Source organism: Hippichthys cyanospilos, chromosome 21 (assembly GCF_059441005.1).
Source record: "Hippichthys cyanospilos isolate Australia breed blue-spotted pipefish chromosome 21, RoL_Hcya_1.0, whole genome shotgun sequence".
NCBI classification, from domain to species: Eukaryota; Metazoa; Chordata; class Actinopteri; order Syngnathiformes; family Syngnathidae; genus Hippichthys; species Hippichthys cyanospilos.
This window is the reverse complement of record NC_142389.1, coordinates 8,822,593-8,850,592: the sequence shown is the minus strand read 5'-3', so window position 1 is coordinate 8,850,592 and position 28,000 is coordinate 8,822,593. Positions and strand designations below refer to the sequence as shown.

At 38.4% G+C, this 28,000-nt stretch overlaps 1 protein-coding gene across 1 annotated transcript; it reads left to right on the top strand.

Moving 5' to 3' along the window:
* Positions 1-12: 12 nt before the first annotated feature.
* On the top strand, positions 13-27,579 carry pals2b (protein associated with LIN7 2, MAGUK p55 family member b). The gene is made up of 14 exons (XM_088404593.1): positions 13-120; positions 9,459-9,530; positions 13,295-13,540; positions 15,778-15,881; positions 16,207-16,359; positions 17,907-18,059; positions 18,155-18,382; positions 20,628-20,759; positions 20,829-20,925; positions 22,216-22,284; positions 22,355-22,516; positions 22,602-22,804; positions 23,560-23,688; positions 25,304-27,579. Exons 3-14 carry the CDS (start codon positions 13,411-13,413, stop codon positions 25,478-25,480), a joined length of 1,737 nt encoding a protein of 578 aa, XP_088260719.1. The 5' UTR covers positions 13-120; positions 9,459-9,530; positions 13,295-13,410; the 3' UTR covers positions 25,481-27,579.
* The last annotated feature ends 421 nt before the right edge of the window (positions 27,580-28,000 follow it).

Sequence of the window (28,000 nt, the reverse complement as noted above, 5' to 3'; positions counted from 1 at the left end):
TGATTGGCACCACGTTCTCTTGCCAGTCTGTTGCGGGACCAGGACGGAGACAGCTCAGGGGGTCTTTAGTCCACCAGGGACATTTTGGAGAGCTACCGCGGGCTCACATGAGCGTTAAGGGTAAGAAACATCTCACCCCCGCTTTATTTTGCTTCGATCTTCCCTTTGAATGGGAATGAGACAGACACTTTGTCGTGTGTGAAGAGTTTGAGGGTTGGCTTGGTAGGTCGCGTGAGCAGCTGTCAGTATGCGGCACGCGGGCTTCTATTGCGCGACACCGGTGGATGTGGCGCTTTCTTTGCTTAGCGGGGTGAAACGCGCTGATTGTGTGTCGTTGTTGTCAGCGTGCACTCCACAAAGGCCGCGGGATGGATAACTGAAAAAAATGGCCGCATGCGTGGAGAGATGTGTTCAATGAACGTACAGATGTGACATTAAAAAAACAAAAAAAAACGCTCCATCGTTTTTGGCAATATTTTGGCACCTGAGAGAAAAAATATAATCGTGTTTTTCCAGCACAGATTACGTAGCATCATTGTGGAAATGCATGTCCTTTTTTTTGGTTATTTGTCTTTTGAAAGTTACAACTAAGTCCAAGTTGAACTAATGAGAGGCTTTGACTTGCAAACACCACTGCCTTGATATACGAGTGTAATTACAGATTGGAAACCAATTCCCAAGTGGCAAGTCTTGGCGTATATTCCTGACCCCGACAGACATGCCCTGCTACAAAAGAAAAGAAAAATATGACACATATTGTGGTGGAACAGTGCAAATTTTGCTCATATTTGGAGCTGGTTTCTAGGTAACTCTACAAGAAGTAGCCTGGTGCTCCCCCCCACTGGTTTGAATGGAGAAGTAGTCAGGGTTGAAATATGGATTTGTCATTGTTACAACAGAAATAACAAGGAGTAAATAAGTTGATAAAAATAAAGGGAATTCAAGGTTCAAGGTTTATTTCAGGCTGAGCAGGTTGGTCATCCTTCGTTACCACACCATATTGCAACGTCAACCTGGTCATTTTTCCCGCATTTTCTTTTTCAAATTACAACAACACATAAATATCTTGCAGTTGACACTTTGAAATGACGCTGCCATCATCTCTTCTGCTAGTTGCAGTGAGATGTTGTGACAGAGCTGAACTGGTTGCCTGGTGTTGCACTGCACTGTGCTAAGCGCAGTGTGAAAAGGCCTTTGCTGTAAATTGGAATAAGCCAGAGGTCACATTAACTGTTTAGGGGGCGTGGCTTAGTGAGCACATGGTTGGTTTTTCTCTGTGAGCTCTTGATGTTAATTTTGTCTTATTATAGCTGTATGTGAGTGCTATTTTGACAGACTGTTGAATTCAGTAAGCAGCTGAAAGTACATCAACAACTTTTGCTCTAAAAAAAACAAAAAAAAACATACAACAATCAAGCAGGTGGCACCGAAGCAGTCGCTTCTTCACTATGGGCTGTCTCTGGTTTGACTTTGTACAGTGGACAAGCGCACTCTATTGATTTTATTTTGTTTCACTCTTCCCTGAAAGGGCCATCCCATAATAATTGACTAACACGATGTCAGGTTTAATTCATATCAACATCCAGGAAATGGCCCGCTGTGGGCTGCGGGCAGCAAATGAGCATTTGACAACCTTTTTATAAGCCGTTTAGCTGTGCCTCACGTGACAAGGGAAGCCCGTTTAAATAGGCAACATCCTTGGGGATCCATCTTGGGAAGGGCAATGGGACCACACCGAAAGAAGAAAAGCGTGTACTCTCAAATATACGGCGCTTCTCGTCTTCTCTTCGATCTTACAATCGTCTAATAAGATGAGCTGAATCTAATAGAGCGGAGGAAGGAGTGTAGACAGTGCATTAGGGTATATGAGTCTCAAGGCAGGGAAGTCCATAATGACCTATGCCAGGATCTAGCATGACCTTTATTGTTCTGCAGGGGTGGGTTGAGAGCCATTGTCAGACATCTCAGCCCACATGCACTTTGAGTATTAGTTAAAAACACTTTTAAGGCAAAAGTACCTAATATTTACCACTATAGTATATAGTACTCCCATAAATATTCAGACTGATATTGTTTTTCCTTTAATTTGTATAGCCCTGAACCACCTGAATGAATTTTCTTCTCTAGGAACCTTCATATAGATTATTGTTACTCCCGTTTGTCAGACTGATGCTTGAAAATGACGAAAAGCTCCCACTAGATCAGATTCTGCTTCCTGAGTGCCGACTAGAATTTCGAGAGGAGGTGACTGTATATCAGTTGATATTTCACTATGACAGTGGACGCATTAAGATGATTGAATATTCCCAATTCAATCATTACATCATAAAGTGAAATGTAAAGAATATAACCCTTAAATATTTATCCCACAACTATAAAATGGTTCCACTATCATTGAAGAAAAGACAAATAGCTGCTCATATTAACATCAGAGAGTTTCTTAACTCTTTCAGTGGCAGCTATTTTAAGAACTTTTTTATGATAATATTGGGGAAAAAAAATGTAAAAAAAAAAGTACTTGGGATTGGATGCCTGGAGACTGTAAACGTAAAAATATTTGCGATTGAATGGGATGAAATGGGTTAAAGATGAAGTCAACCACTGCATTTTGTTGACAGTAAAATGTACTATGCAGCCACAATATTCTAAACATGGTCATCGGATTCATATTACATTTACGGAATATGAATTAAGCGGCAAAATCCACCCGATTTTATCAATATCAGGGGGTGGCCATAGTGGCTCTCGACTGAAAATAACATCGCGGTCGCTCGGGGCTCAGGTAACAGCCAATCACGACTCAGCTTGCAAACGTCACAAGTGTGATGTCATTTTCAGTTGACAGCAAGTGGCAAAATGGCCGCCTCTGAGATGGATAACGGGTGGATATGCATCTTTAATTCATGTCCCCCATATGCAATATTGAACACAGTGCCGTGTTTACATTAATGAAGACATATAGAACATTTTATTGTAAAAAGGCCGTTAAGTTATAATGACAAAGTGAACAGCAATCGTAAAACAAAGAACAATGCTCAGTATGGATAGGAAAATTAAAGATATATGATCAAAATGAATTTGTAAATGAAAAATCTTGTATAAAATAAAGGAACCACATTTTAGGAAACTGACATTGCCCTGGTAAGTATTCAAACGCTTGGCCACTTCTTTTTCAATATTTTTTCAACATTTTGATCATTTCTGAGCCATTCCACGTTGACACCAAATACACTGTGCAGATATATTGACCCAGATAGAAAGCCCAAAACACAGAAGAGTGATTCAACCTTCCCAGCAATGAACATGTATCATCGGCGCTCCCTGCCCGACTCCTCCCTGTCCTGTTAACACATCACCGACTCCCAATAGTGGTAGTAATTATGGAGTGTCTGAAACTGCTGGAAAACGCAACTGAATAATGAAGCCGCACTCAGAGTGAATTTATCAAGTGATGATGACGAGCGATGAGTGAAAATAGGAGTGAAGTGAAAATAACCGCCGCATCCCATTGTGCCCATCCACCAGTTTTCTTTGATGGCCATGGTCTTAAAGGGCCAGCGCACATAAATACAACACAAACGCCTCCTTTTGGCAACTGTTATTTATGTCTCGCGATCATTTCTGTTTTGTTGTGTACAACCTGACAAGCGGCTTAGGGTGGTTTTCGTGCCAAAGTAGTACTGGAGTGTCATGTGACTAGATCCTCACGAACTGCAAGATAGGACTTGCAGGATGAATGTAACCAAGGAGAGTGAGGTCATTTTTTGTTATTTTGAAGAAAGCGCACTGTTGCACGATCGTGTGATACATAGTGCTTCACTCAAAAAAGTCACGGGAAAAATGCAAAGCTATCATGTTCAAATTGGACTGTTTGATTTTAGTACTATGTCTGTATAAAGTTCCAGTCAAAAGTTAAGAAAACACCCTCTAGTTCAGTGTAGGGCTGGACAATGAATCAAATTAATTATTCGATTCGTCATTTGAAAATAAGGTAAATCGAGAAAAATTTGGACCTTGGGCAGATTGCGAAATGAAAGTTTGCAAGATGTGTTTAGAGTGCCGTATTTTCCACACTATAAGGCGCATCGGATTATATGTCAATTAATGCCATATTTTAAAACGGTTTCCATATATAAGGCGCACCCTCAATTAATTACATATTTGAAAACTTTTTCAATCACAATACAGTATAGTAATACTCAAAGTAATAACAATAATAACTCAAATAATAACTCTCAATAGCATAATAACTCAATGTCAAAATGAGCAACCTTGTTCAACTGTAAACACACAAAAGAAACAGGTAAAGCTTACTTTATCACTTCATTCCCCATCTTAGAATCCCAATCTCAATATTGATCCATATATAAGGCGCACCTGATTATAAGGCGCACCATCAGCTTTTTAAAAAAATTAAGGCTTTTAGGTGCTCCTTGATGTGCGGAAAATATGGTAGTTACTAACTACTTAGTTGCTGCATTCAAGCAAGTTATGCACAAGATCTTAATGTTAATTTTACATAAAACAGGTTTTAAATCAGTATACATTATTGTTGTCTTCAAAGGATTTATGTTCACAGGATTTATTTTTGGTTGTTGGGTTTATTTGATTAACGTTAAGTAAAACAGTAATCGTAAAGTGTTTTTCATCATTTAAAACATTCTTGAAGTTTAGAATTGAAATAAAACTTTGGATAATCAAATGATAAACCAAAGATGTTACTTAAAACTGAATTTTTTATAGGTAAATTTTTCCCCAGTTCGCTGCTTTGCACTTTGATATTTTCTCAGTCAGATTTAGGATGTCCATGACGCTAGCTTGAATCTTGTGACCTATGTTGGAATTTGAAGGTGTTTCCAAACTTTAGACTGGTACTGGATGTTCACAGTTTGGAGCAAAGAATAACACAAAACAAAAAGTTCAAATTTTTTGTCATAGTTTAAAATTAGCTTGGCGGCTCCATTGGATTTGATTGTGATTTTGCAAAAACAAAATTTGCAAGGGTCTAAATAAAATTTCATCCGACTTTAGAAACGTAACTTTTTATTGAAAAATGTTACACTACTCAAGTTCACCCTAAAATGTAATTCCATCATCACTGATGCAATAGAGATAACCGTTTAACGCACAGTGACGATGATTTACACTGTCATTTGCAATGTCGGCCATCTTAGGAGTGACAGCCTAATCCTCTTACTGTGTGGTTGCGTTAACTCGTACAGTGACCTACATAGGGTTGGCGTGGAGGCAGAGGGAGACGGGCGAGAGGCGGGAAAGAGTGGTCAGGTGGTACGTTGGTGTCAAAAGTCACAAAGGTGCACCTGCAAAATCTGATGAAATCTAGAAAAAGACGGCTACATATCTGCATCTAACGATGACAAAAACGCTCAAGCTTGATTGACGTCACCAGAATGTCAAGTGTACCTAATAATGTGGCCCGGCAATCATATGTTAGGAAAATGAAGTAGCCCCCAGAGGTATGCAAATGCGCAGGAAGGCGCATTACTGCATTTCTCTGTGGACTAGCTCCACACAGGCAAGTTTATAATTGCACCTCCTGGACCAAGCCCCCTCCAGCGACATCTGGACTCCAGGGCTGCACAGAGCTTCCTGACCTTCTTTGTGATTGTCACGTCCATGGAAGGAAGCGGGAGTGACAGATGCTTTGAGAGCCCGGGTGCCCCCCAGCCCTGTGATGCGTTAAGGGGTATGGAGAGTGAGTTTAAGCTGGTGTTGGGCTGTAAGGAAAATAAAATCAAATGCTTAAAAGTCCCCCCAAAAATGTGAGTTTCAGTTCATTTCAAAGTGTGAGTCCCTCCTCTGAGGAATTGAAAAGACACCGCCTTGATGTTGCTCTCTGCTTTTGAATTTTACATATGTAGGACATGACTATGAAAAAAATAAATAAATATATTTTTAAAAAGCCCTCTGATCCTTTATAACCCCCCCTCCCCTCCCATCTATGAGCTGTCTATCATCTGACTGCTTGGCAACTCACAAACGCTTTCATTGGCTCGTCCAATAGCGGATAGCCTTTGAGTGACCACTTCCGGTCAAAGGGGCGGGGCATGAGGTGAGGTTGTGACAGGACAAAAGAGGAGTCGTGTGAAGCGGAAGCTTCTTTTGTTGATGCAATATGAAAACCTTGATGTGTCTGTTTTAGTTATTTGAAAACAGGTCTTGACCGCACATCTATTTTCTAAGCTCTTGCAAAGTATAAATATTGCTATGAGAAATAGTTTTGTTGCTACAACCATCACGTCTGTTGTTTGTAAAAGCAGATTAGGGTTCAACACACCAAGGCACTGATTTATTCAGCTTAAAATTGGAAGATTGTAGCTCAGAAATGATAAACGGATCCTTTAGGTTTTAGTTGTTTTCGGGGCTCCCATTCCAAATGATGGATTGAAATCAGGAAGCATTTTACATAACTTCTCTTCCCGTTTCATATATTCCTCTGACATCAGGTCGCAAACCCTCTTTATCCTTTTCTTCTCAGCATTTCACCTCCCTTTGTCTGCTCCTCCTTATTGTCTCGGGCCTTGTCCTTAGCCTCAGTGCTGCTTTCTGGTGCGGATGACTTGGCAAAGAATTAACCCCTGGTGGCTTTTCCCTCCATTAACATTCTTCCGAGGGCTATCTTTCACTTCCAGCAAGTGTGGCGGGCCTGATTGTTGCGTAATGAATCGACCTCACACTCTATCCCTTACAGCGATACTCGATGAAGGAATAATCATCTCCGATATGAGGAGACAAGCAATGGTGCGAGTTGAAGAGAGCGGGGCTCCTTCTGTGTGAAGTAATCGCATGTAAGCCTGGAAAGTGCAGGATGTTGACAAGACTTGACTTGACCTAGACGTGCATTAGAAAGAAGCTTGGAGTCAAAAGTGAGGAGAACAATGCGAGTCATTTCCTCTTTGGCATTTAGACCATTTTCACAAAAAGTCCAGTAACTTCTTTTGGCTGTCAAAGTGGAAATACAAGGTGTCTCTGTCAAGATTTTGTGGATGCTGAGCTCCAACACATACTCTAGTACAGTGGTTCTCAACCTATTTTCAGTGAAATACCCCCTGTGAAATGTTTTCAGCCAAGTACCCGTTAACAAGTGCAAAGCATTTTGGGGTTAAAAAAAAAAAAAAATCAAAAGACCTAAAACATACCATGAGTGTTTGATTTATTCAACTTTACAACCTTTCAAACTTCATTTGTATTGGTCCACGAAAAAATAATCAGCAGAAAGTCTTCTCTTTTGGGTCATGGAAGAGATCTATTTTCAAAAAGAAATTATTTAATTATTAATAAATATTCCTCTACAAAAAAATAATCAGCATAAAATGTCTGACCTGTTCTCAAAAAGAAATAATTATCAATATTTGTCCACAGGAAAAACATTAAACATAGTGCCCTCTTTTGGGATTACATTATAGATCTGTACACAAAAACAAATCATTAACTTAATTATTAATAAATACTTCTCTACAAAAAAATAATCAACATAAAGTTTCAGACCTGTTCTCAAAAAGAAATAATTATAAATAAATATTTGTTCACGTAAAAATATTAGACTTAAAGTATGCTCTTTGGGGATCCTAGTAGAGATCTGTTCACTAAAACAAATAAATAAATAAATAAATAAATAGACGGTAATGAGAGGTGGCACATGACAAGTTGGATCAAACCATTTTGGGGGAAAATCTGGGTTTTTAAAATAATACAATTTAAAAGCCAACTGACATAAAATATGTTCTTAACTTATATTTTCTTGAAATAATAATTTTAAAGGATTTTTTTAATGTTTGTTTTATTCAAAATTTGGAGTACCCCCTGGAGTTCCTTCAAGTACCTCCAGGAGTATCCGTACCCCCATTTGAAAACCACTGCTCACTGACTTTGATGTTTCTGTGCCGTTATTGCTGCATGGTGTGCCAAGAACAGGCCCTGTTTTGAAAAACTTGCAATAATGGAAACTTTACTATGCATTTGAGCAGCTATAGTAGCTATGAGCTACAGCTGGGGATTATAAAAAAACATGCGCCACTGCTCCATATAGTTAAACACTGTGTAGTTGAATACACACCACTCTATGTCAGCAGTTCTCAAATGAGGGTACATGAAAGCAATTCAGGGTTTCTGCAGATACAAATTTTAATGCTGTGAGAGGAACAGTACATTTTTCTTTTCAAATGAACTAATTCACAGGGATGCACATAACTGATATGCAGTTACGTACACGGGACAGAAATCACCGATGCGTAACGTATTTACGTACCCTACCTACCTTTCACCCATGACAACAACCGAGCTAGAGCTGAACATTTTTTTTCCCTGAAAAGTGTCTCCAAGATATGCCGTGGCATATATACTACATATACTGTATACATATATAACAAAGAAACTAAAACATGAAGAAACTTATTGCAACATGTTTTTATAGTATGCCTTTAAGTTTTATACACTCTGAAATCAGTTAGATTAAAAATAACCCTTTTTTGGGTTTGAAAAAAAAAAACACTCAATATTATGGTCAAATTTTGATTTTTTGGTTTTATATGAAACAACCCATTTCTAAGGTTGTCTGGGAAATTATCTGGACTGACTGGACGTTTGTTGGGTGCAAAACAATCCAGAAAGTTGGGTCAAATTTTGGGCCGTTCTTTTTTTTTTTTTCAACTCATAATGGGGTTACAACTGTCATTGATGACACAGTGTTACATGATCTATGTTTTGGAGTTGCGAAATAAAATACGCCTTGGGGTATGACTGCAATTATTGTAACTTAGTTGAACTCAGTCCATTGCCAGAACAATTAAAATGGATCTTTGCTGTCTGTGGCTGTGACTGGCAGAGAATGTTAAAAAAATTTTTTCTAGGAAATGGCTGATGAATCCACTGCCCCATTATTTATATACCCATAAATAATGCATTTTTGTTCCTGCAAAGTACAGTGGCAGGTAAATAATAGGAATAATGAGCTTATTCACTTTGACGTCTATAACCGTCAATGGCAGTGAATGGGTTAATACATTTAGACATAGAATTTCAAGGTTGAGCACCACTGCTTATGTCACCCGAAACTGAGCATTGCTATCTCACGGTAATCACCAAGTTATTAACTCATGGTAAAGATAATGTCAATGCGGTATAACGTGGTGGTTGCTTAAACATGACCAAAGCATCCAAAAAAAAAGGACAAAAAAAATGCATGCTGTTTCGACATTCTGTTAAAAATGATGCGGGATTCTCGAAAAGATCCAACGACTCAATCACTCACAATGGTTGTGTGCAGTAATTGCAGCCTTCAGTCTGCAGCGTCCTGCAATAAAGCGGGACTGAGCAGACAGGGAGATGAAAGACCCGTCCATAAGACAAAAGAACCAAGTGGATGTGAGGAGAGAGGACAATTAGGTTTTATGGATTCTATTAGTACGGGCCCACTAAACATCTCTCTGTCTGTACAGGTGGCGACTTGTGAGACGCCAGCCGCGCTTGAATTCTGAAGGTTGCTCTACACCGACTGGAAAAAAAAAAAGGTAAATACAACTCTCTAATGCTACTACACAAAATGTTTTTACATACTGACATGGTTTTATAGGAGAGCTGCCTGACAGATTTATTTTATGTGTAGTGTGGAAATTTGCTATAAAGTAAAGTGGGGGTGGAGAGGGGGGGGGGGGGGTACTCTCAATATGAAGTCAATAGTAGCCACGGCCAAAAGCAGGCTATGTAAACATTGCAAACTGTGTAGCGATTGGACATTGACTGTAGCGAGCGAGCAAGTGAGGCAAACAGAGATTTGTAATCCTGTGCTTTTGTGGCTGGATTAAAATCCGACGTTGGAGGTGGGGGAGGGACTGATCAAGTTGAGGCTGGATTAAAGCCCGTGGCCCCGCTTCGTGCACAGCTGTGTCGGGTTTGAATAGTGTCCTGGGCTGTTTGGAGATGATGCGGCTTCGCTTGTAAATTTAAAGGACAAAATGATGAATTGTTTTTGAAATAGGAGAGGAATCTAAAGTGTAAAATTTCTTTGAACCTAACATATACATCGGTGCTTCTCAAATGGGGGACTACAAAGAACTTCAGGGGGTACTTGAGATTTTAAATAAAACAAACGGGCAAAAATCGGTTAAAGAATTATTGAATGAATTGTTTCGAGAAAATATAAGTTCATAAAACATCTCTACTATGATACCAAAATAGGTCACTTTAAGTTGAATATTTTTCTGTGGACAAATATTTATTCATAAATATTTCTTTTTCAGAACAGGTCTGACACTTTGTTGATTATTTTTTGGGGGGTAAATATTTATTAATTAAGTGCATGATTTATTTTTGTGAACGGATCTCAACTGTAATCCCAAAAAAAGATACTTTGTGTTTAATATATTTCTGTAAACAAATATTTATAATATTTCATTTTGAGAACAGGTCTGACACTTAATGTTGATTATTTTTTATGGTCAAATATTTATTAATAATTAAGTTAATGATGTAGTTTTGTGAACAGATCTCTACTGTAATCTCAAAACTTTATGATTGATATTTTTCTGCTAGCAACACTTAATGTTGGTTATTTTTTGTGGACAAATATTGATTAATAATTAAGTTAATGATGTGTTTTTGCAGACAGATCTCTTCTGTAATCTCAAAACTTTATGATTGATATTTTTCAGCAGACAAATATTTGTTTATTTATTTATTCATAGAACAGATGTGACACTTTACAGTATATTGATTAGTTTTTTTGTGGAGAAATATTTATTAATAATTAAGTTATTTCTTGTTGATAACATATTTCTTCTGTGATTCAAAAGCAGACATTAGTCACAAAATCAGAATATAAAAATATATGTCAAAATATATGTCAGGGGTTAGGTCTGACTTTTTGACAAACCACCACCTTACGATCTCGACCGTAAAAATCTACCAAAACCTTTTCTCAAAACGAATGATTTTTATTTAATTGTTTTTTATTTCTTTCAATTTGTGTGGTTCAACACTTGTATTTTATTTTATTGTTCAGCCCTATTTTATAATTATTGTGCAACATGTCAGAGAACAAAAAAAAAATACAAGCTGGCCCCCGCCTTAGTCCTCCAAACTAGCTTGACAACATGGTTGGAATAAGATCCACACAGCAAGAGTGGGCCTGGCGTGTTAAAAATTCTTCTCAGGACAAGCAGTTGTTAGTTTTGTTTGTTTGGATGCTCCTGCAGTGTTGATAGCAGACAGAATAATTAGGTGACAACAGAACAGAACTAGCTTCGTATAAAAGGTTTCATTTAGGAAAACCAATTGCAATCTGGTTATATGAGATTTCATTCATATTTAAGTATAGTGTATGTGCTGTACTAAGTATGGTTTGATAACAACATTGGTGATTTTAAAGTCGCGGTTATTTAAAATCGTCCAAATATTTTTTTCCCCTCCTGCATCATCTGCCTTAACAGGCAATTGCACTGTGCAGCTCTCTTTGTGTATCTATCATACGTGAGTCCTCTTCTGTTGCTGCAGCCAATCACATTGTTCATTTCCTGCTTTGTAGGCTTTAATATCAATATAATTTTGCTCCTGTGCCTAACTTTTGTGAAAAATGTGGCTAAGATGTTATCATATACAACTTTCACGAAGTGTTTTTTAAAGTATGCTATTGCTAGCGGTAGGACGCGAGCCGTCTAGTCCGAGTGTGGCTCAACAAATGATTTCAAATCAATCATTTTTAAAAATATTGTTGTGCAGTTGATTTATTGTTATTTTATACCAAGTGAGCATATTTTATTTTAACCCTTTACTGGGCACAGTGGCCGCTTTTGGCCGATAGTCCAAACAGGCAAAAACGACCTTTATTAGGCACACATTTTTTTAATTTTAAGCCCTAAACAGCAAAGATTTTTCAGGATTTTAGAAAAATTTAGGGGTATGTTTGAATTTAAGCATGGCTGTTTTGGACACTATCGTCCGTTTTGCCTATTGGCCGAAAGTCGCCGCTGTGTCCACTAAAGCAGTGGTCCCCAATCCCCAGTCCGCGGACCGGTACCGGTCCGTGCATCAACTGGTACCGGGCCGCGTGGGCTGCACCCGATCGAAATAATGTTTTGGAGATGATTTAGTTTAACAGTTCGTACATTTGTGCTTGATCTTTGTTTTTTTTGGCGCCACCTCTGGCCGCTGTTGATATTAAATACATAGTGAGAAGGATGATGTGGTTTTTAGAGCGGGTCCGCAATATAAATCTAAGGCGATGACCGGTCCGTGGTGATCAAAAAGTTGGGGACCACTGCACTAAAAGGTTAAATTGCATGTGTTCAATCAGAAATAATTCATGTATACGTTTATTGGTGAGCAATGAGGGTTTGTTTCTATTTTATTTACATATTTTAATTGAGCATGGTAAATGTTTGTGATTATACTAAAGGCTGTATTATATATTTTGTTTGCAAATAAAAGTTTGTTATAATGTAGAAAATGGCTGTTTTGCAACAACGATTTGAAAATGATATATTTTATACCGTGATACCGCAATACCGCGATATTTTTGCTCAAGGTTATCATACCGTACGAATCTGATATCATCCCTAGTATGTACAACAATCCGATGTGATGTATGCTACTCTGGAAATACCGGTTAAACCACAAGATAATTGTTGGTGCGATCACATCACTCAGAGTTTGTGGGTAATATCAACCTCAATGCTTTGACATATTAGATAAATTATTCTTACCCTATCCTCCATTTAGACCATTTTCAAGCTATCAAGAACATGAGCGCAAGCTTAGTGCAGTCGAAGTAAAAGCGTCAAGAAAAATTATATACTTAAATAGACTAACGACAGGACCGCATATCACCATTACCCTTCACTGCCTCCCCCATACCCCTCAGGTGCATGTTAAATTGCAGCCTCATAATCCTGTCAGCAACTCCCGACCTAGCGAGAGGCACATTAATATGACGCGTAAAGGGAGGAAACAAGACACATAGCTCAGTCTGCGGGGGTCCCAACACAGCATGCATGGGAGAAAAGTGGAGGAGACTTGGAATGTAGGGTCAAGCCCACCCTCCACCCCCATAGCACTTATGTAAGGTTAAAGTTACATAATAGCATATCCAATTTGTGTGTGGATGAATGGGGGCGGGTCCCTATGTCTAGACAAGCACCTCAACTTCTTCGGGTGAGGTTAAAGGGGCAAACAAGGAGGGGTACACAAACAAGAAACCCTCCACATGTCTATTCATGTCTGTTGATATCTTAAAGGCGCTGAATTGTCACTCTCTGCCTTGCTTTCTGCTTTTCTCAAGGCTTGGTAGTCAAACCAGCCAATCAGAGCAGAGGACAGACGTACAGTAGTTGCACAACTACTGGTGGGTGGCCGGTTTGCATACTTGTGGCAGCGGGGAGGAAGGAGGCTTCGGCGATGGTTACGGCCATGGAGGACGCCAATGCGGCGCGGACGGAGGAGGAGGCGCAAGAGGTGACGCCCCCGCCAGGAGTGGATGCGCCCGCGGTAGCCGTCCAGACCAACCAGGAAGCGGTTACATCTGGAGGTGAGGAAGTCTTGGAGGATTCAATACAAGTTCAATAAGCCGCCACGGGGCCAAAGAAAGTTTCGGCTCTTTGATTAAAAAAAAAAAAAAAAAGGAGAAAGTTGTTCCAGAGTACCAAAATGGCAGATTTCCCCTCCAAACAATAAACAAGCTCTGCCTCCCTCTCTCCTTTTGCTGTCTTTTATATGACGCTTAAGAATTGTTCATAAAAATAAAAGTGAAGGTTAACTGTCATTCATTCAAAGAATTCATCTAATTTGTTCATGTCCCATTCCGAAATTTTATAAGAGCAACAATTCATCGATTAATCAACAACTAATCAATTCTAAAATGAATAGATTATTATTTAAAGTCGATAAATCTTTCGGATACCTTTTTTACATTAAAATTGTCCAGCTTCTCAACAGAAAATTTCAACTCATTTCTGTAGGCCTCCATAAAAGCAGAATAATTACCTTTGTTACTAAAACGATATTAGTTTGGATTTTGTAGAACAATTATCATTTTCTATTTATTTTCTGCACGTTTCAAACCAAACCAAGAACTCGCATTGTAATTAACTCATGCCAATTTGAAAAGATGAAATGTTTTTGAATAAGGGCATGTAAAGTAAAACATTTTTTTTCCGATTATTGATTAATTGCCAAAAAATCAGCATTATCACAATAATAATTAGCTGCAGCCCTACTACAATTAAAACTATAGTTATTCTCTTTAAACGTTCTTTACAATAATAGTTTGAGTCTCAACGCAGCATTCTTATTAAAAATACATTTGTGAATTATGAATTAAGTAGCAAAATCCAGCCTTTTTTTTTCTTTTCCATCTTGTGGTGGTCATCTTGTTCCCAAAAAATGACCACAGTTCCTCAGAGCTCAAGTGACGACCAATCACAGCTCAGCTTGCAAATATTAAATGAAATACGTCAGAAAGTAGGTGAGCTGTGATTGTTCGTTGCCTGAGCAACTCTGATGTCATTTTCAGGTGACAGCTAGTGACAAAATGGCAACTACTGAGAAAAAAACAGGTGGATTTTGGTGCTAAATTTCCATCCCGCGAAAGCACTATTAATCAGAATGCCATTGAGCTGCATAATATGCATTGTAAATAAAAGTTATTGATTTTTTGGAAATAATTCATCATGAAAAAAAAAGGTTGCATAGTTTTTCGAGCTAAACACGTCTCAACTAGGATTCATCTTAGCAATTTCAAGAGTATAGACATGAAAAAAGGGAAGTATTTGATAAGCATATATTTAGTGTACATCTTTAGGGCAGGTCTATTACAGTGGCTTTTCCTTTGGGTGAGAAGTGTATTTTGGAGTCCACGTGGCAGCAAGGCAGACGACAGGATGAGACCAGCAAACATTCCTGTGGTCAAGGACACACTGACGCTGACCGAGTGGGGAAAGGTCATAAAAGATTGCGCAAACACTCCCAGTTAAGTGCGCTTCTTTAGGTGGAGATCAGCTGCGTTGATTTTTTTATTCTCAATGTGTGTTAGTTGTAAAGTTCATATATAATTTTAAACTCAATAATTCGTCTACAACTTTATTCACAAGTACACATTTGCGAAATGGGCTAGTAAATTACGGGTTGTATTCTGGGTAATTGTGAGTGAATGAGTGGCTTGCTGTGTAATGATTGTTTATGTGTTTAGTCTAGTGTTTGCGCCATGTTTATCTTGGCCTTGATGGGGTCTGTTTGTGTGTGTGGTCCATCAATATAGTTGCATCGAAAGCTTAATTTTGAGAGCGTAATCCCATATTACATAATATATATATATATATATATATATATATATATATATATATATATATATATATATATATATATATATATATATATATATATACTGTATATGAAAATCATTAAAAAATATTAAATGAATACCTCAATGACAGGTATATTCAAATGGGATGTTACACTTCTGTCCTATGATTGAATCACATAGGAAATTGTGTTGCATCACATCCAGTAACTGGTTTAGTGACTGAATAGGATGATTCATAACCGGATGTTTTGTGTTTCATGCCTGGTCTAGTTCTGAATATGTGACACAGGGGAGCAAGTTTGTACAGTTGTGACTAGACTGGACAATTTGCCTCCCACACACAGTAACGGAACAAAAAGACAAGATGCATGCACATATCCTATATGGGCTATAAGAATCCTTAACAGGCTTTGATGGACTTCAAGGTTACTCTAATTCAAATTTTCTCTGTTCCTTATGTCAAGCAACCATGCAGGAGGAGTTGGGTAATGTAGATGAGCTTCCTCCCTCTGGGGGCGCCAAAGACATAGACCTTCTCTTCCTACGCGGCATCATGGAAAGCCCCATTGTACGTTCCCTGGTTAAGGTAGCACACACACACAACACGTAGCTGAGGGCAAGCTCGTCTGCTCACAGCTTCAATTTTGGTGACCGATTTGATCGAAGGTGTGTTCACTTTCTCCATTTGCTGCACACAAACTAATTGCAGCCTTGCCATTTTTTTTTTTTTTTACATAAAGAGCTAATTAATCACGCTGAAAATGAACTCTGACCTCCACCATATGCAAAGCCTAATGCACCAATTTGCATTTGCTGTTCCAAGGCAACATTCCAAGACTTCAGACTAGCACAAACTCGACAAGAGCCTGAGCTTGTGTGTGTCTTTCTACCAGGCTCACGAACAGCTGGAGGAGGTGAAGCTGGAGGCGGTGCAGGATAACAACATGGAGCTGGTCACGGAGATACTGGGCGACATCAGCGGCCTCAAAGTCAGAGACGACAGCGCGGCCGAGCTGTCCAGGATACTGCAGGAGCCACACTTTAAGGTGAACAGCGGCACATGCGCAGATGTTTTCTTTAAGGCGATGTATTGTTGATCATATAATTGGAGTATATGAGGGCACTTTTACACAAGATTTTAACAGGATTTCTGCGAATCTAATTAAATGATTTTTGCTGTAACAGGAATAGGGTATTTTGTTTTCAAAGTAAGAGCAAATTGATTGGAACATGAAGCAAAATAAGGTTGTTAACCACAATAATAGGACAGTTGTTGGCACATGAGTTACAATAAAAAAACAAAACCCTAAATGAACTGTACATATAAATGTGTTTCTTTTTTAACATCTTTCTCGTATTATTTACAAGAATCAAATTATTCAATGAATTAAATGAGTTTAGCCACGTTCGACCAGTCACTCTGCAGTGACTACGCCAACACGAGTGGGACTAGTGAGCGAAATGAAGAGAGTAAGCTGCAAAAAAAAACAAAAAAAACATTGACCTCGTGAGAGAAGCTGAGAAGTGGGGAGGTAGGGAAAAATAAATCACGCTATTTTCACTAATTATTTGGAGAAAATGATTCACAGCCAAAAATGGAACACTAGATGATTAATGGGCCAAAAATTAATCAAACAGATTTACTGATGTGATAATCCATATTTAGGTTTTTAGCAATTAGATGATTAGTTTTCCAAGGTGGTGAGAAGACACATCTGAAACGACGATCGGATTGGTCGTGAGCCTCGCCTTCACGTTTACACTCATCTGTTGTTTTATTTTACAACACGCAACATAAAGTGTGTGGTGAGCAGCTGCTAACTCTGCATGCAACCCCAACTTCTACCCCTCACCCCCCATGCATTACCCACAAGTTTTCTTAAAGGGACAGCCTCTCATACTTTCTCATTCTTTCCTACCCCCCCCCCCCCCCCCCCACACACACACACACACACACACTCTCACTCAAAGCGCTCCGCCCTTATCTAATGCCATGACTCCATCGATGTAGAATGATGAGCAATGGTTTACTTTTACGAATGAGAGCATTCCTGTGTGACTGAACAAGACTGAGTATTAACAGGCTGTTCAGACTCTATGTTATGACTGAGGGTGGAAGTGTTTTTGCTGTATGTTGTATAAGTGTCTGTAAAAAAAAAAAAAATAAAAATCTCTGAAGCACAGAAGCCACAAAAAGTGAAGCGCAAAGTGATGAGGGAACACTGTAAATCCATGTACATCGCTACATGTGAATCGAAATCTGCTGATAATCCATATTTGGGACTTTAGCTAGGTTAAGGTTAACAACATTTGATTTTGATTGGTCACAAGTTCATTTGCAAACAAAAGCCATAATATTTGAGCTAGCCAAGGCACTGCTTCAAATCTATTACTGTGAAAATGTTTAAATATGGATGAGGCTCGTTGTGTCACATTTTATAGCATCTACCAAAACCCTAGTCGCACCCTTCAGCAGCGTTAAGGAGCACGGACTTCCACAGGCGCTTTTCAAAAATCCCAAAGTGTGTTTCTAGGTTACATAATATTACATAATCTTCCTTCAAGCACCGTCCCTTTGTCCCTTTCTCCTCAGTCCCTTCTGGAGGCGCACGACATGGTGGCCTCCAAATGCTACGAAGTCCCGCCCCCTGCCGAGATGGCCAATGACGCGGCGGTTAACAGCGCTCTCATGCAGGCGGACGCCGTGCGCATGATCGGCATCCGTAAGAAGGCCGGGGAGCCTCTGGTGAGCTCAGACTGACTGTTCGCAAAATCCTTGTGTTGCTCATAACTGAATCACTTGTCAGCAAAGTTCAAGTCAAATGGTTGTCTTCCTTCCAGGGCGTCACCTTTCGAGTGGAGAAAGACGACCTCGTTATTGCCAGGATCCTCCACGGCGGCATGATTGACAGGCAAGGACTACTGCACGTGGGCGACATAATCAAGGAAGTGAACGGCAAGGATGTGGGCAACAATCCCACCGAGCTACAGGAAATGCTCAAGGACTGCAGCGGCGGGATCACCCTCAAAATACTGCCAAGCTACCGAGACGCCCCCGCCCCCCCGCAGGTACACGCCTGCATATGCTCATGTCATGAGTGACAGATGTTAGCCAGTGATACCACACTGGTGTCCTACAAGCGCTGCCGCAATTCTTAAACATCAGAATGCGAAGCGTATTAGTAACACCCCACATACTATCTAGGTCACATGATCTTACATCTGGGAACACTCTCCACTTACTGGTATTCTGCTGTGTTCTTTTATTGATGCTCAGCAATTCTTAAAGGAATTAATGGGAGCTGTCAACACACTTGCATGCAAACATGTCTTTTAAATAAAAGCGTGCATATAGGCTACACTGTAGGCCATAGGCCATACTGTACTCAACATTCATGGTGATCAGGAACTACTCATAAAATTAGTTGGAATTTCTAGTGTCAGTTAGGTCAGCACTTTTGAAGGTACCACTGGATGTGAATGGATTTCAGCGGTGAGATTTTAAGACGGTCTTTGTAGATATCAATACATCTAATTTAATGCTATGACAGGACAAATACACTTTTCTTTTTAAATTAAGAGCAAATTAAATGGAACATGAAGCATGATATTGCTTAATTGTGTAATGTGATCCCTTTGCAAAACATGCCATTATTTTGTGAAGTTTTATAGAGATGCGCTTGAGTGACACAATTTTCCAGCAGACAAGGGAAAAAAAAACAGATCATGTTCTATATTCTAGAGTGGCTTAACTCTTTCAGTGCCATGGACGAGAATTCTTGTCTTTTAAAATACGTTGTATACCAATGACAAGAATTCTTGCCAAAATATTTTGTTTATGAAAGGTTTGCTTTATTATTTTTAAGTCCTAAACTGCAGAGAATTTTAAGGATTTTAGAGAAATTTAGGGTATGTTAGAATTTAAGCGGTGGCAGTTATGGACGCTTTGGGCCATTTTAGACTATCGGCCAAAAGTGCGCTCTGTGCTCAGGAGAAGTTCAAGCCAATTGAGCACTGCAGTGATGAACTGTGACCATTAGATGGCAGTGTTGTGACATTGGGGAAGAAAGCGATACTTACTACACATACATTACATACTTGTAACTCAAATTAAGGAATGCAAATCAATCTTTCATATGATACCACCCTTGTTTATATAGAAATAGCACAAACTATTCTGTTGAAAAATCAACTCTAGGTTGATTTTAGGTAATAAGTACTAATCAATTACTTTAGTAATGAAGTACTTATTTTAAGCACTCAAGTACTATAGTAATGATTACATTAAGGCCTAAAGTAATGAATACTTCAGGTACTTAACTTATTCACTCCCAAAAACGTTTTTATATGTTACTTTTTAAGGGTCTAGAAATTCAATAAAAGGCATCTGTTTATATATTTGTTTTCATTTTTTTGTGTTGGGCTTGAGGTAGGGTCTAAAATAGGCTGGTAGTGAATGATTAGTTGATTGATTAGCTATTTTAAACCCTCATTTAGCCAAACACTTTCAAAAAAACAAACAAACAAACAAAAACAGGTAGCTGGAATTGAATCTGAGCAATGGAGAAAATGGGCAAAAAATAATCAAATCATCTTGAGGAAAATAGTTCAATACTCATAATCATAACTTGTTTCTTTTTTAATAATAAATCAGTCAATAATCCATTTTTTTAAAAATGCCAATCGGCGTCAGCCTAATAAAAATGCATGATCTGTCAGGCCAGATAACCATGATGGGTCATATCATTTATTGCTATCGTCTAAATGAGTCCGCTACGATCATGTTAACTGTGCTTGAATTTCTATGTCTATTTTTGAATCGGCCTTTGGGTCTCCCTTTTAAGTAGGTTACCTTACGCAACGCCATCATGTCGACTCACACTTCACACATACAAAGTAGGTAGTGAAGAAGGCTAGTCAATAAGAGACATTCCCATATGACCAATCAGAGAACACGTTGTCTTAAAAAAAATGTACTCTACATGATTGCAACGCTTTCAAGGGAGTGCATGTAAACTCCGCGTATGAACGTGCAGGATTCAAACCCAAACCTCAAGAACTGTTTTGCAGACATACTACCCACCATGCTTCCCTGCAAAAATTCAGCAAAAAAAAAAAAACGAGCGATAATGCTCTTTGGCTTGGGGCAATGTTTTTTTTTTTCACTGAATAGTTTTTACTGCTTCCTCTTGCCTCTTGTCTAATTAAATCAGAGAGAGGACTTACACTTCCTGGCAAAGCCTCCACTCAGCGCAGCCTAATACTGGTCAACGCGCGAGAGCTAACCGAGTGTCCTGTAACCACCCCTCCCCAGGTCTACGTGCGGCCCTACTTTGACTACGACCCGGCCAACGATAACCTGATCCCTTGCCGGGAGGCCGGCATGGCTTTCAAGCGAGGCGACATCCTTCAGATCGTCAACAGGGAAGATCCCAACTGGTGGCAGGTCGGCTTTGCTTTAGTTCAAGTTCTCTGGTGTTAGAAGGTGACGAGTATGTTTGGTAATCCCTTGTAGGCTTGTCATGTGGTGGGCGGGGCCACGGGGTTGATACCCAGTCAGTTCTTAGAGGAGAAGAGGAAAGCTTTTGTCCCTCGTGACTTTGATGGATCAGGTAAGCATTTACAAGCGGTTTGATTTTCCTCAGAAATCCATCCTAGCCTTTTCATTTGTGGGACGGTTTTTATTTTTTAACTCATTTGAGCAACCCTACTAAAATCCTTGCGTGCTCAGTAAAACATCCGGGCCTTTTTCGATATTGTCATATTTGCGTGGGATGCAAATTATTCATTCAACCCCAAAAATATAATTTTATTTAAGAGTTCAGCCATTTTATTCCAGGTACTTATACATTTTTTTCCAGATATTCCAAGCATTTGGCGAAAGGGTCTCAAAAAGGCCGCTATTAAATGAATGAAATACAAAGGCAATAAATTACTGCTCTAAATAAGTTCTGAAGTAATCATTATTTTAGGCACTACAGTACTAAAGTAATTATTTCAGTTACTACAGTACTTAAGTATTTGATTACCTTCGTACGTTTGCACCTGATCGATTTAGTAACCTAAAGTAATCAATTAGTTCAGTACCTAACTACCTAAAATAATAAAGAGTATTTTAGTACTTAGTTGCTAAATTCATCAGCACTTAAAGTATTCATGTTATTAATATTTTAATGCCTAAAGTAATCAAGAATTCAGTATTTGTCCTAAAAATCAGTTTTTAGTACCTAATTACATGAAGTATCACTTTATAGAATTTACTAGCCAAAGTAATGAATTAATTTAGTATATAATTAGCTAAAGGAATTGATTTATTTAGTAAAGAATTACATAAAGTATTTGATTGCTTTAATATCCTTGAGCAGACCCTTGAAAGAAAAAATACAAATGACTGTCTGGACTCTTAAAAATGTATAAATGTGTCTTTAGAATTGAATAAGTTAAGCTTGCTGTCTTGAAGAGACAAAATGGACACAACAGTGGACACAAATGAATAAGAAAAGGAATATTAAACAAAAATTAAATCGTTTTATTAGTTGTAAAGGGTTAAGTGTTTTAAATAGTTGGCCTGCTGTTTCTGGTCAAACGAGATATCAGAAAGAAACAAACAACTCTTACTAAGAACATGCCACACCTTACTGCTGCATCCCATAATAATACACATGTAGACAGAATCGATTTGGAGCGATTGCGACTTTCGAGGTTGTTACCATACCTACGAATTTTCAAAAGATTTCTTTCGTTCGTTTTTCGGTCGGATTAGTGAAGCGGACCATCTGGTGAGTGGGGTTAACCCCGTTGAAAAATTTAAAGTGGTCTAGCCTGCCCTCTAGCGGTCACATACTGCACAAACAATAAGACGTTCAAGTGATCCACGTTTCATTTATTTGTATTTTTTTCAGGCATCCTATGTGGCACCATCGCAGGGAAGAAGAAGAAGAAGATGATGTATTTGACCGCCAAGAACGCAGGTCAGGCTCGTCGCGACCTTGTTTGCGTCACAATTAACAGATTGATCCTAAAAAGGATGATGTGAAATAGAGTTTGACAGGCACGAGCTACAGATCTATGAGGAAGTGGCCAAGGTTCCGCCATTCCAGAGAAAGACGCTAGTTCTGATTGGCGCACAGGGCGTGGGCAGACGTAGCCTCAAGAATCGGCTGATGGTCCTTCAGCCCACTCGCTTCGGCACCACTATTCCATGTACGTCCCGAGCGCTCGGCTTCTCAAGTGGATTCTCAAGATCACGCAAAGATCTTTCTAACCGATGTGACTTTGCGTTGCTAAGACACGTCCCGGCGTCCCCGTGACGAGGAGCTGGACGGCAACACGTACCACTTCACCTCCAGGACGGAGATGGAGGTGGACGTGAAGGCCGGACGCTTCCTGGAGCACGGAGAGTACGACGGCAACTTATACGGCACCAAGATCGAATCCATCCATGAGGTGGTGGCCGCCGGGCGGACGTGCATCCTTGACGTTAACCCGCAGGTCAGAAAAAGTTTGAAATTGAAAACTAAAACTGGAGGAATACACGATGGTCAACCCTAATTGATATTTCATAGAAATTTTTAAACAAAACAATAGAGTAACAAGGGTAGCATGTTGGATTAACGGTTAGTTTTGTGATGATTAAGTGGTCAAACCATGTTGAACTTTGACATGTCACCATCTGGGTGAAATTTCAGCTCCCCAGTGTCTTCTTTCAATGCTTTGATGTGACTTGCCTTTGATTGGGAAAAGGATTGGACAAAATACCACACAGGGGTTAAGTTAGGAAAAGTAGAAGGGAAATAATAAATACCAAATTATTGACAACTAATCAATCACAAAATTAACTTATTTTTGGTTAATCATTTTTTAATCATCCAAAGCCTTGTAAATTCAACCTCTCTTCAGTAAATATTCTCATAATTTTGTAGTCCTCCATCCAAACAGATTTATTATGTTTATGTGAGAATATCAGGTCCATATCAGCCAAAAATAAAACTATCGGATTGGTCCAAAATATCAGAAACTAGCCATTACTTTGTTTCCTTCAATTTATTTTCTATTAGTTTTATTTAAATGCAATATTCACTTTGGGAAATGGAAATTGAAAAAAAACAACAACAACAAATTGACTGATTATGTAAGATAATTTAATGATAATTTAAGACTGTTAATTGCAATCCTAATGAGACATCCAAAGGCTTTAAATTGTCATGAAGTTTCACAATGATGTCACTTCCCGTTTCTCCCTCTAGGCTCTGAAGGTCCTGAAAACGGCAGAGTTCATGCCTTACGTGGTGTTCATCGCCGCGCCGGATTTCGACACCCTCAAGGGCATGCATAAAGCCGTCGTGGACGCGGGCCTCACCACCAAACAACTCACGGTACACCAAAACACATTTGCGTTAAAACCAAAGCAAATTATTGAACCCTCGTGCGGTATTTCGGCCAACCCTTTGATCTTTACATCAAAAGGTATTTCACAAAGGAGAAGCATTGAAATAAGATACTAGGGAGCTGAAATTTCACCCAGATGGTGACAACATATTAAAAGTTCAACATGGCGTAACCACTTAGTCATCACACGACCAGATGTGTGCCATCCCTTGTCTAAAATACAGCAAGAATGGTCAAAATACAGCACAAGATTACATTTCTATATACCGTAATTTTTGGACTATAAATCGCGACTTTTTACTCATGTTTTGAGCCCTGCGGCTTATAGTCCAGTGCGGCTTATCAGTCATTTTTGTAATTTTTGCTAGTCACTAGCAAGCAAATGTGTGTATCTGTTCGAGGTGTCAATTTATGGAACAACTATCAAATAGAACAGAAAAGATGTGAATCAATGGCTGTGCTCAAAAAGAGTTAAAACAATATATTATTAAAAAAATATGTCTAGATTTATTAAGCGAATGTATAACATTTTGGCTAAATTTGTGATGTGTAAATTTTATATACAGTACACACTGATTTATTAATGTATTTATGATTGTATATCAACTATGTAGAATGTGTTATGCTCACTAAAATCAACTATCAAACAAAGGGAGACAAAAAGATGCTATTGAAGTATTAATTTCAATTTTGAACTGCTATTTAACTAACAGATATCCATCCATCATCTATAAATATGTTCGGACTAAACATGCAGGCATGTTCAGTCTGTTAAAGATCGGATGTTGCTGTTGGCAGACAGATACAAAATAATTAAATAACATTTTTTTTTTATTTTGGTGTATGGTGTATCATGTAGTATTTTTTGAATAATAAATCAACAACAATGTTAAAGTCAGTAAACTAACATATAAACACTTAATCTATGAATTTACTGTACATAGGCAGTAGCGTGCGTTATCAACATAAATGTTAATAAACTATAAATATGAGTTTACGTTGTCATTTACTACGTCACCGTAATGAGCCGAATGACGCGCAGAGAACGTAAAACAAGAAACGGAAATGCAACGCGACCCGACAAATTAAAAGCATGCATTTCAAAACAAGATAAAGTCACAAACTTTAACGTTTGAAGAAATCTTAACATAGTTGTTAACTAATATTACTTAGTTATTTGATGAATACAGTACTGTATTATGTACTTTTTGCTTTTTTCCATTTTTTTCCATTATTGCACATTTTTTAAATTAATTATTTTGAAATATTTTTAATTTTTCCTGGAAACACCCACGAAGTACTGAGACCGCAAAGTAGGAGGGATCACTGTATATATAAACTTCTCTGTACCATCTTTTTGCATAAATATCTTATGTTATTACCTGCGGCTTATAGTCCAGTGCGGCTTATCCATGACAAAAATCATTTTTCGCTGATATTTTACTGCTGCGCCTTATATACCGGTGCGGCTTATAGTCCGGAAAATATGGTCATTTAGATCTCTGGTCTTAGAGCCTTTAGATCTCTGGTCATAGAGCCTTTATCTTTAACATGCATTTGACACACCGTTGTCATTTATTAACATCAAGTCACCATTGGCAGGACGTGGACCTGAGGAAGACGGTGGACGAGAGCGCGCGCATCCAGAGGGCTTACGGTCACTATTTCGACTTGGTCATCACCAACGACAACCTGGACAAAGCTTTCGACACGTTACAGGCCGCCGTGGACAAACTGCGCACCGAATCCCAATGGGTCCCCGTTAACTGGGTGTACTGAGGACCACCTTGGGCTACACGGGCGTAAGTGTGTGCGCGTTTGGTCCGCAAAGGAGGAGGAAGCCGAGGAGGACTAAGAGCCACTTCCGTAAAACACAAATATTCCTGCTAAATTTGAACACTCTCCGTCCTCGGGAGCACGCACGCCACGCAACGTTTTTCTACTTCACCTCAAAGGGAAAGAGTGCTTATTTATATTATAACTTTTTATGAAAGATCTTTCTATAAAATGTGGAAGCGCAGCGAAAAAGAACAAGGGGCATTGGTTTATTGGAGGGTTTTTTGGGGTGTTTTGTGTCTGTTTCAGCTTCCTGTCTATGTCTCATTGAACTGTGTACAGGAGGTGCCAAAAAATTTTGAATATCATGGGAAAGTCGATTTCAGTTCATTTAAAACAAATGGAACATATGTATTCATTCATCACACACTAAGTGGAACGTTTATTTTGTTTCAGTTTTGTTGTTTATGACGGAAAGACAAAAAACAAATTTGATATTTCACAAAATGAGAATATGACAGTGTACGTCCATTAGGAATGTTTGATATCGCTCTAATCAGATTGATACTCGTTAAGTACGGTTTCTTGAGTAGTAATGATGCAAATTACTGATACCAGTTACTTTTGATACATGAAATTTAAAGGTAAAAAATGACATCGTTTTGACTCTTTTAGTGACAGATATATTTACCAAATAGAATTAAAGCACTCGGGTCATAGGTTTGTTTTTTTTTATCTTTTCTGTAATCTCCTCATTTCACTAATCATACCAGAGCTGCCCAAACCTATGCCAATCTCCATAAAAAATAAAAAAAATTAAAAATTGTCTAATTTCTGGTCTCTGATCATAAAAAGGGCCACAAGCAAAAAAACAAAACAAAAACAAAAACAAAAACAAAACAGTATTGCTATCTTAAAAGTAATTCTGGTATCAGCACTGACTCTGATACTTGTACTTGCCTATCCCATATTTCATATAAAAGTGAAAGTTAATTGATTAATCAGACACAAATTGCTAAATAAGCTACATTTATTATTTTTGATAACCAATTAAGAGTTTGGATTTCTTTTTTTAATTCAAACTTAGCCAAATGGTCAAAACAATGACATTTCTTTTGCCAATTTTCTTTCATGTTATGTTTTAAACCAATAATTGAATTATAATGAATTAATGTCCATTTGAGAGAAAATGGAATTTTTAATAAAGGAATGGAAATTCAAATGCGGGAAAGTTTCATAAGGAGCAACCCGAGCAATAATGGTTTGTGATTTGTTGAAGTAACATTAGTTGTTCGGTCAACAATATCACCCGACTCGAACCCCAATGAACATTTCTGGGGTATTATCAAAAACAAGGTGAGGGAAAAGAAACCCCGAAATGCAAACAATCTGAAGGCTACAATACGATAACAACTGAAGTGTGCCAAAAGCTTATCACCTCTATGCCACTGCCATAAAAATGAAAATCAAAACAAATAGCTTGAATTACTTTACTTTGTGTGTGGTAAACTTTTATTTTTAACTAACTATTGAAAAAAACAAAGGGCTTTACATTGATATTCATTTTTTTTGGGGCACTCTCTATTAACATTGACATAAGATGCATCATTTTTCAAATCACTGTTAATCCCAGGTTCTTTTTTATGTAGAAAAGTCTTACTTGTTCATGATCAAACAGTTCTTTTTTTGTAGTTTATGTTAAATGTGATTTTTTTTTGTGCGTTTATTTCTGGTTACCAATGATTCTGCCTGCTTGCCTGTCTGGCGTAAATGACCTTCACACTGTCCTCAACTTCAAGCCAATGTGTTCATGTTTAATATATGTGATTCGCACAAATTCTACACTACAACCTTAAGGGGAAAAGCTAGACTGTATAAAATCATCATTTCAGTTACATGTACAGTATGTCTTTAAATCATTATTTCAGGAACATTTATGTCTTTATTTATTAAAACTAGTTACATTTTTCCTTTTTTTTTTCTATCCCGGTGCCACATTGTAGAAAACCTGCTGCCTGTTGAACGTGTTTTCATAAATCACCTGTCAAGATTTGTTTCTACATTTTTATCTGCAAAGATGAATAAAGGTGATTGAATTTCAATAGTTGCGTTTGAAAGTTTGTTGGCTAATTTGGGATTTTTACTATATGCGTTGAATCAACTAAATTACTTGAGATAAATGAACACAAGAATGCAACAACTTGGGGGGTAACAAATAACAAAACAACAAATATTACAGGACTTATAGAGTGGACCTTATTTTACCCACCCCTGTTGTGTCTAAATCAGAGGTCCCCAAACGCGTCCCAGTATCGGTCCATGGATCAACTGGTACTGGGCCGCATGAGTGGGTCGCAAAAAACGATGTTTTGGAACTGATTTAGTTTATCTTTTAACAGTTCATTCATTTGTGCTTTGTTTGGCTTGATATGTCTTTGGGCGCCTCCTCTGGCCGCTGGTGATATTACACTTGTAGTGAGGAAGGACAGTGTGGCTTCAATTGAGTGGTGATGCTCATGTTGC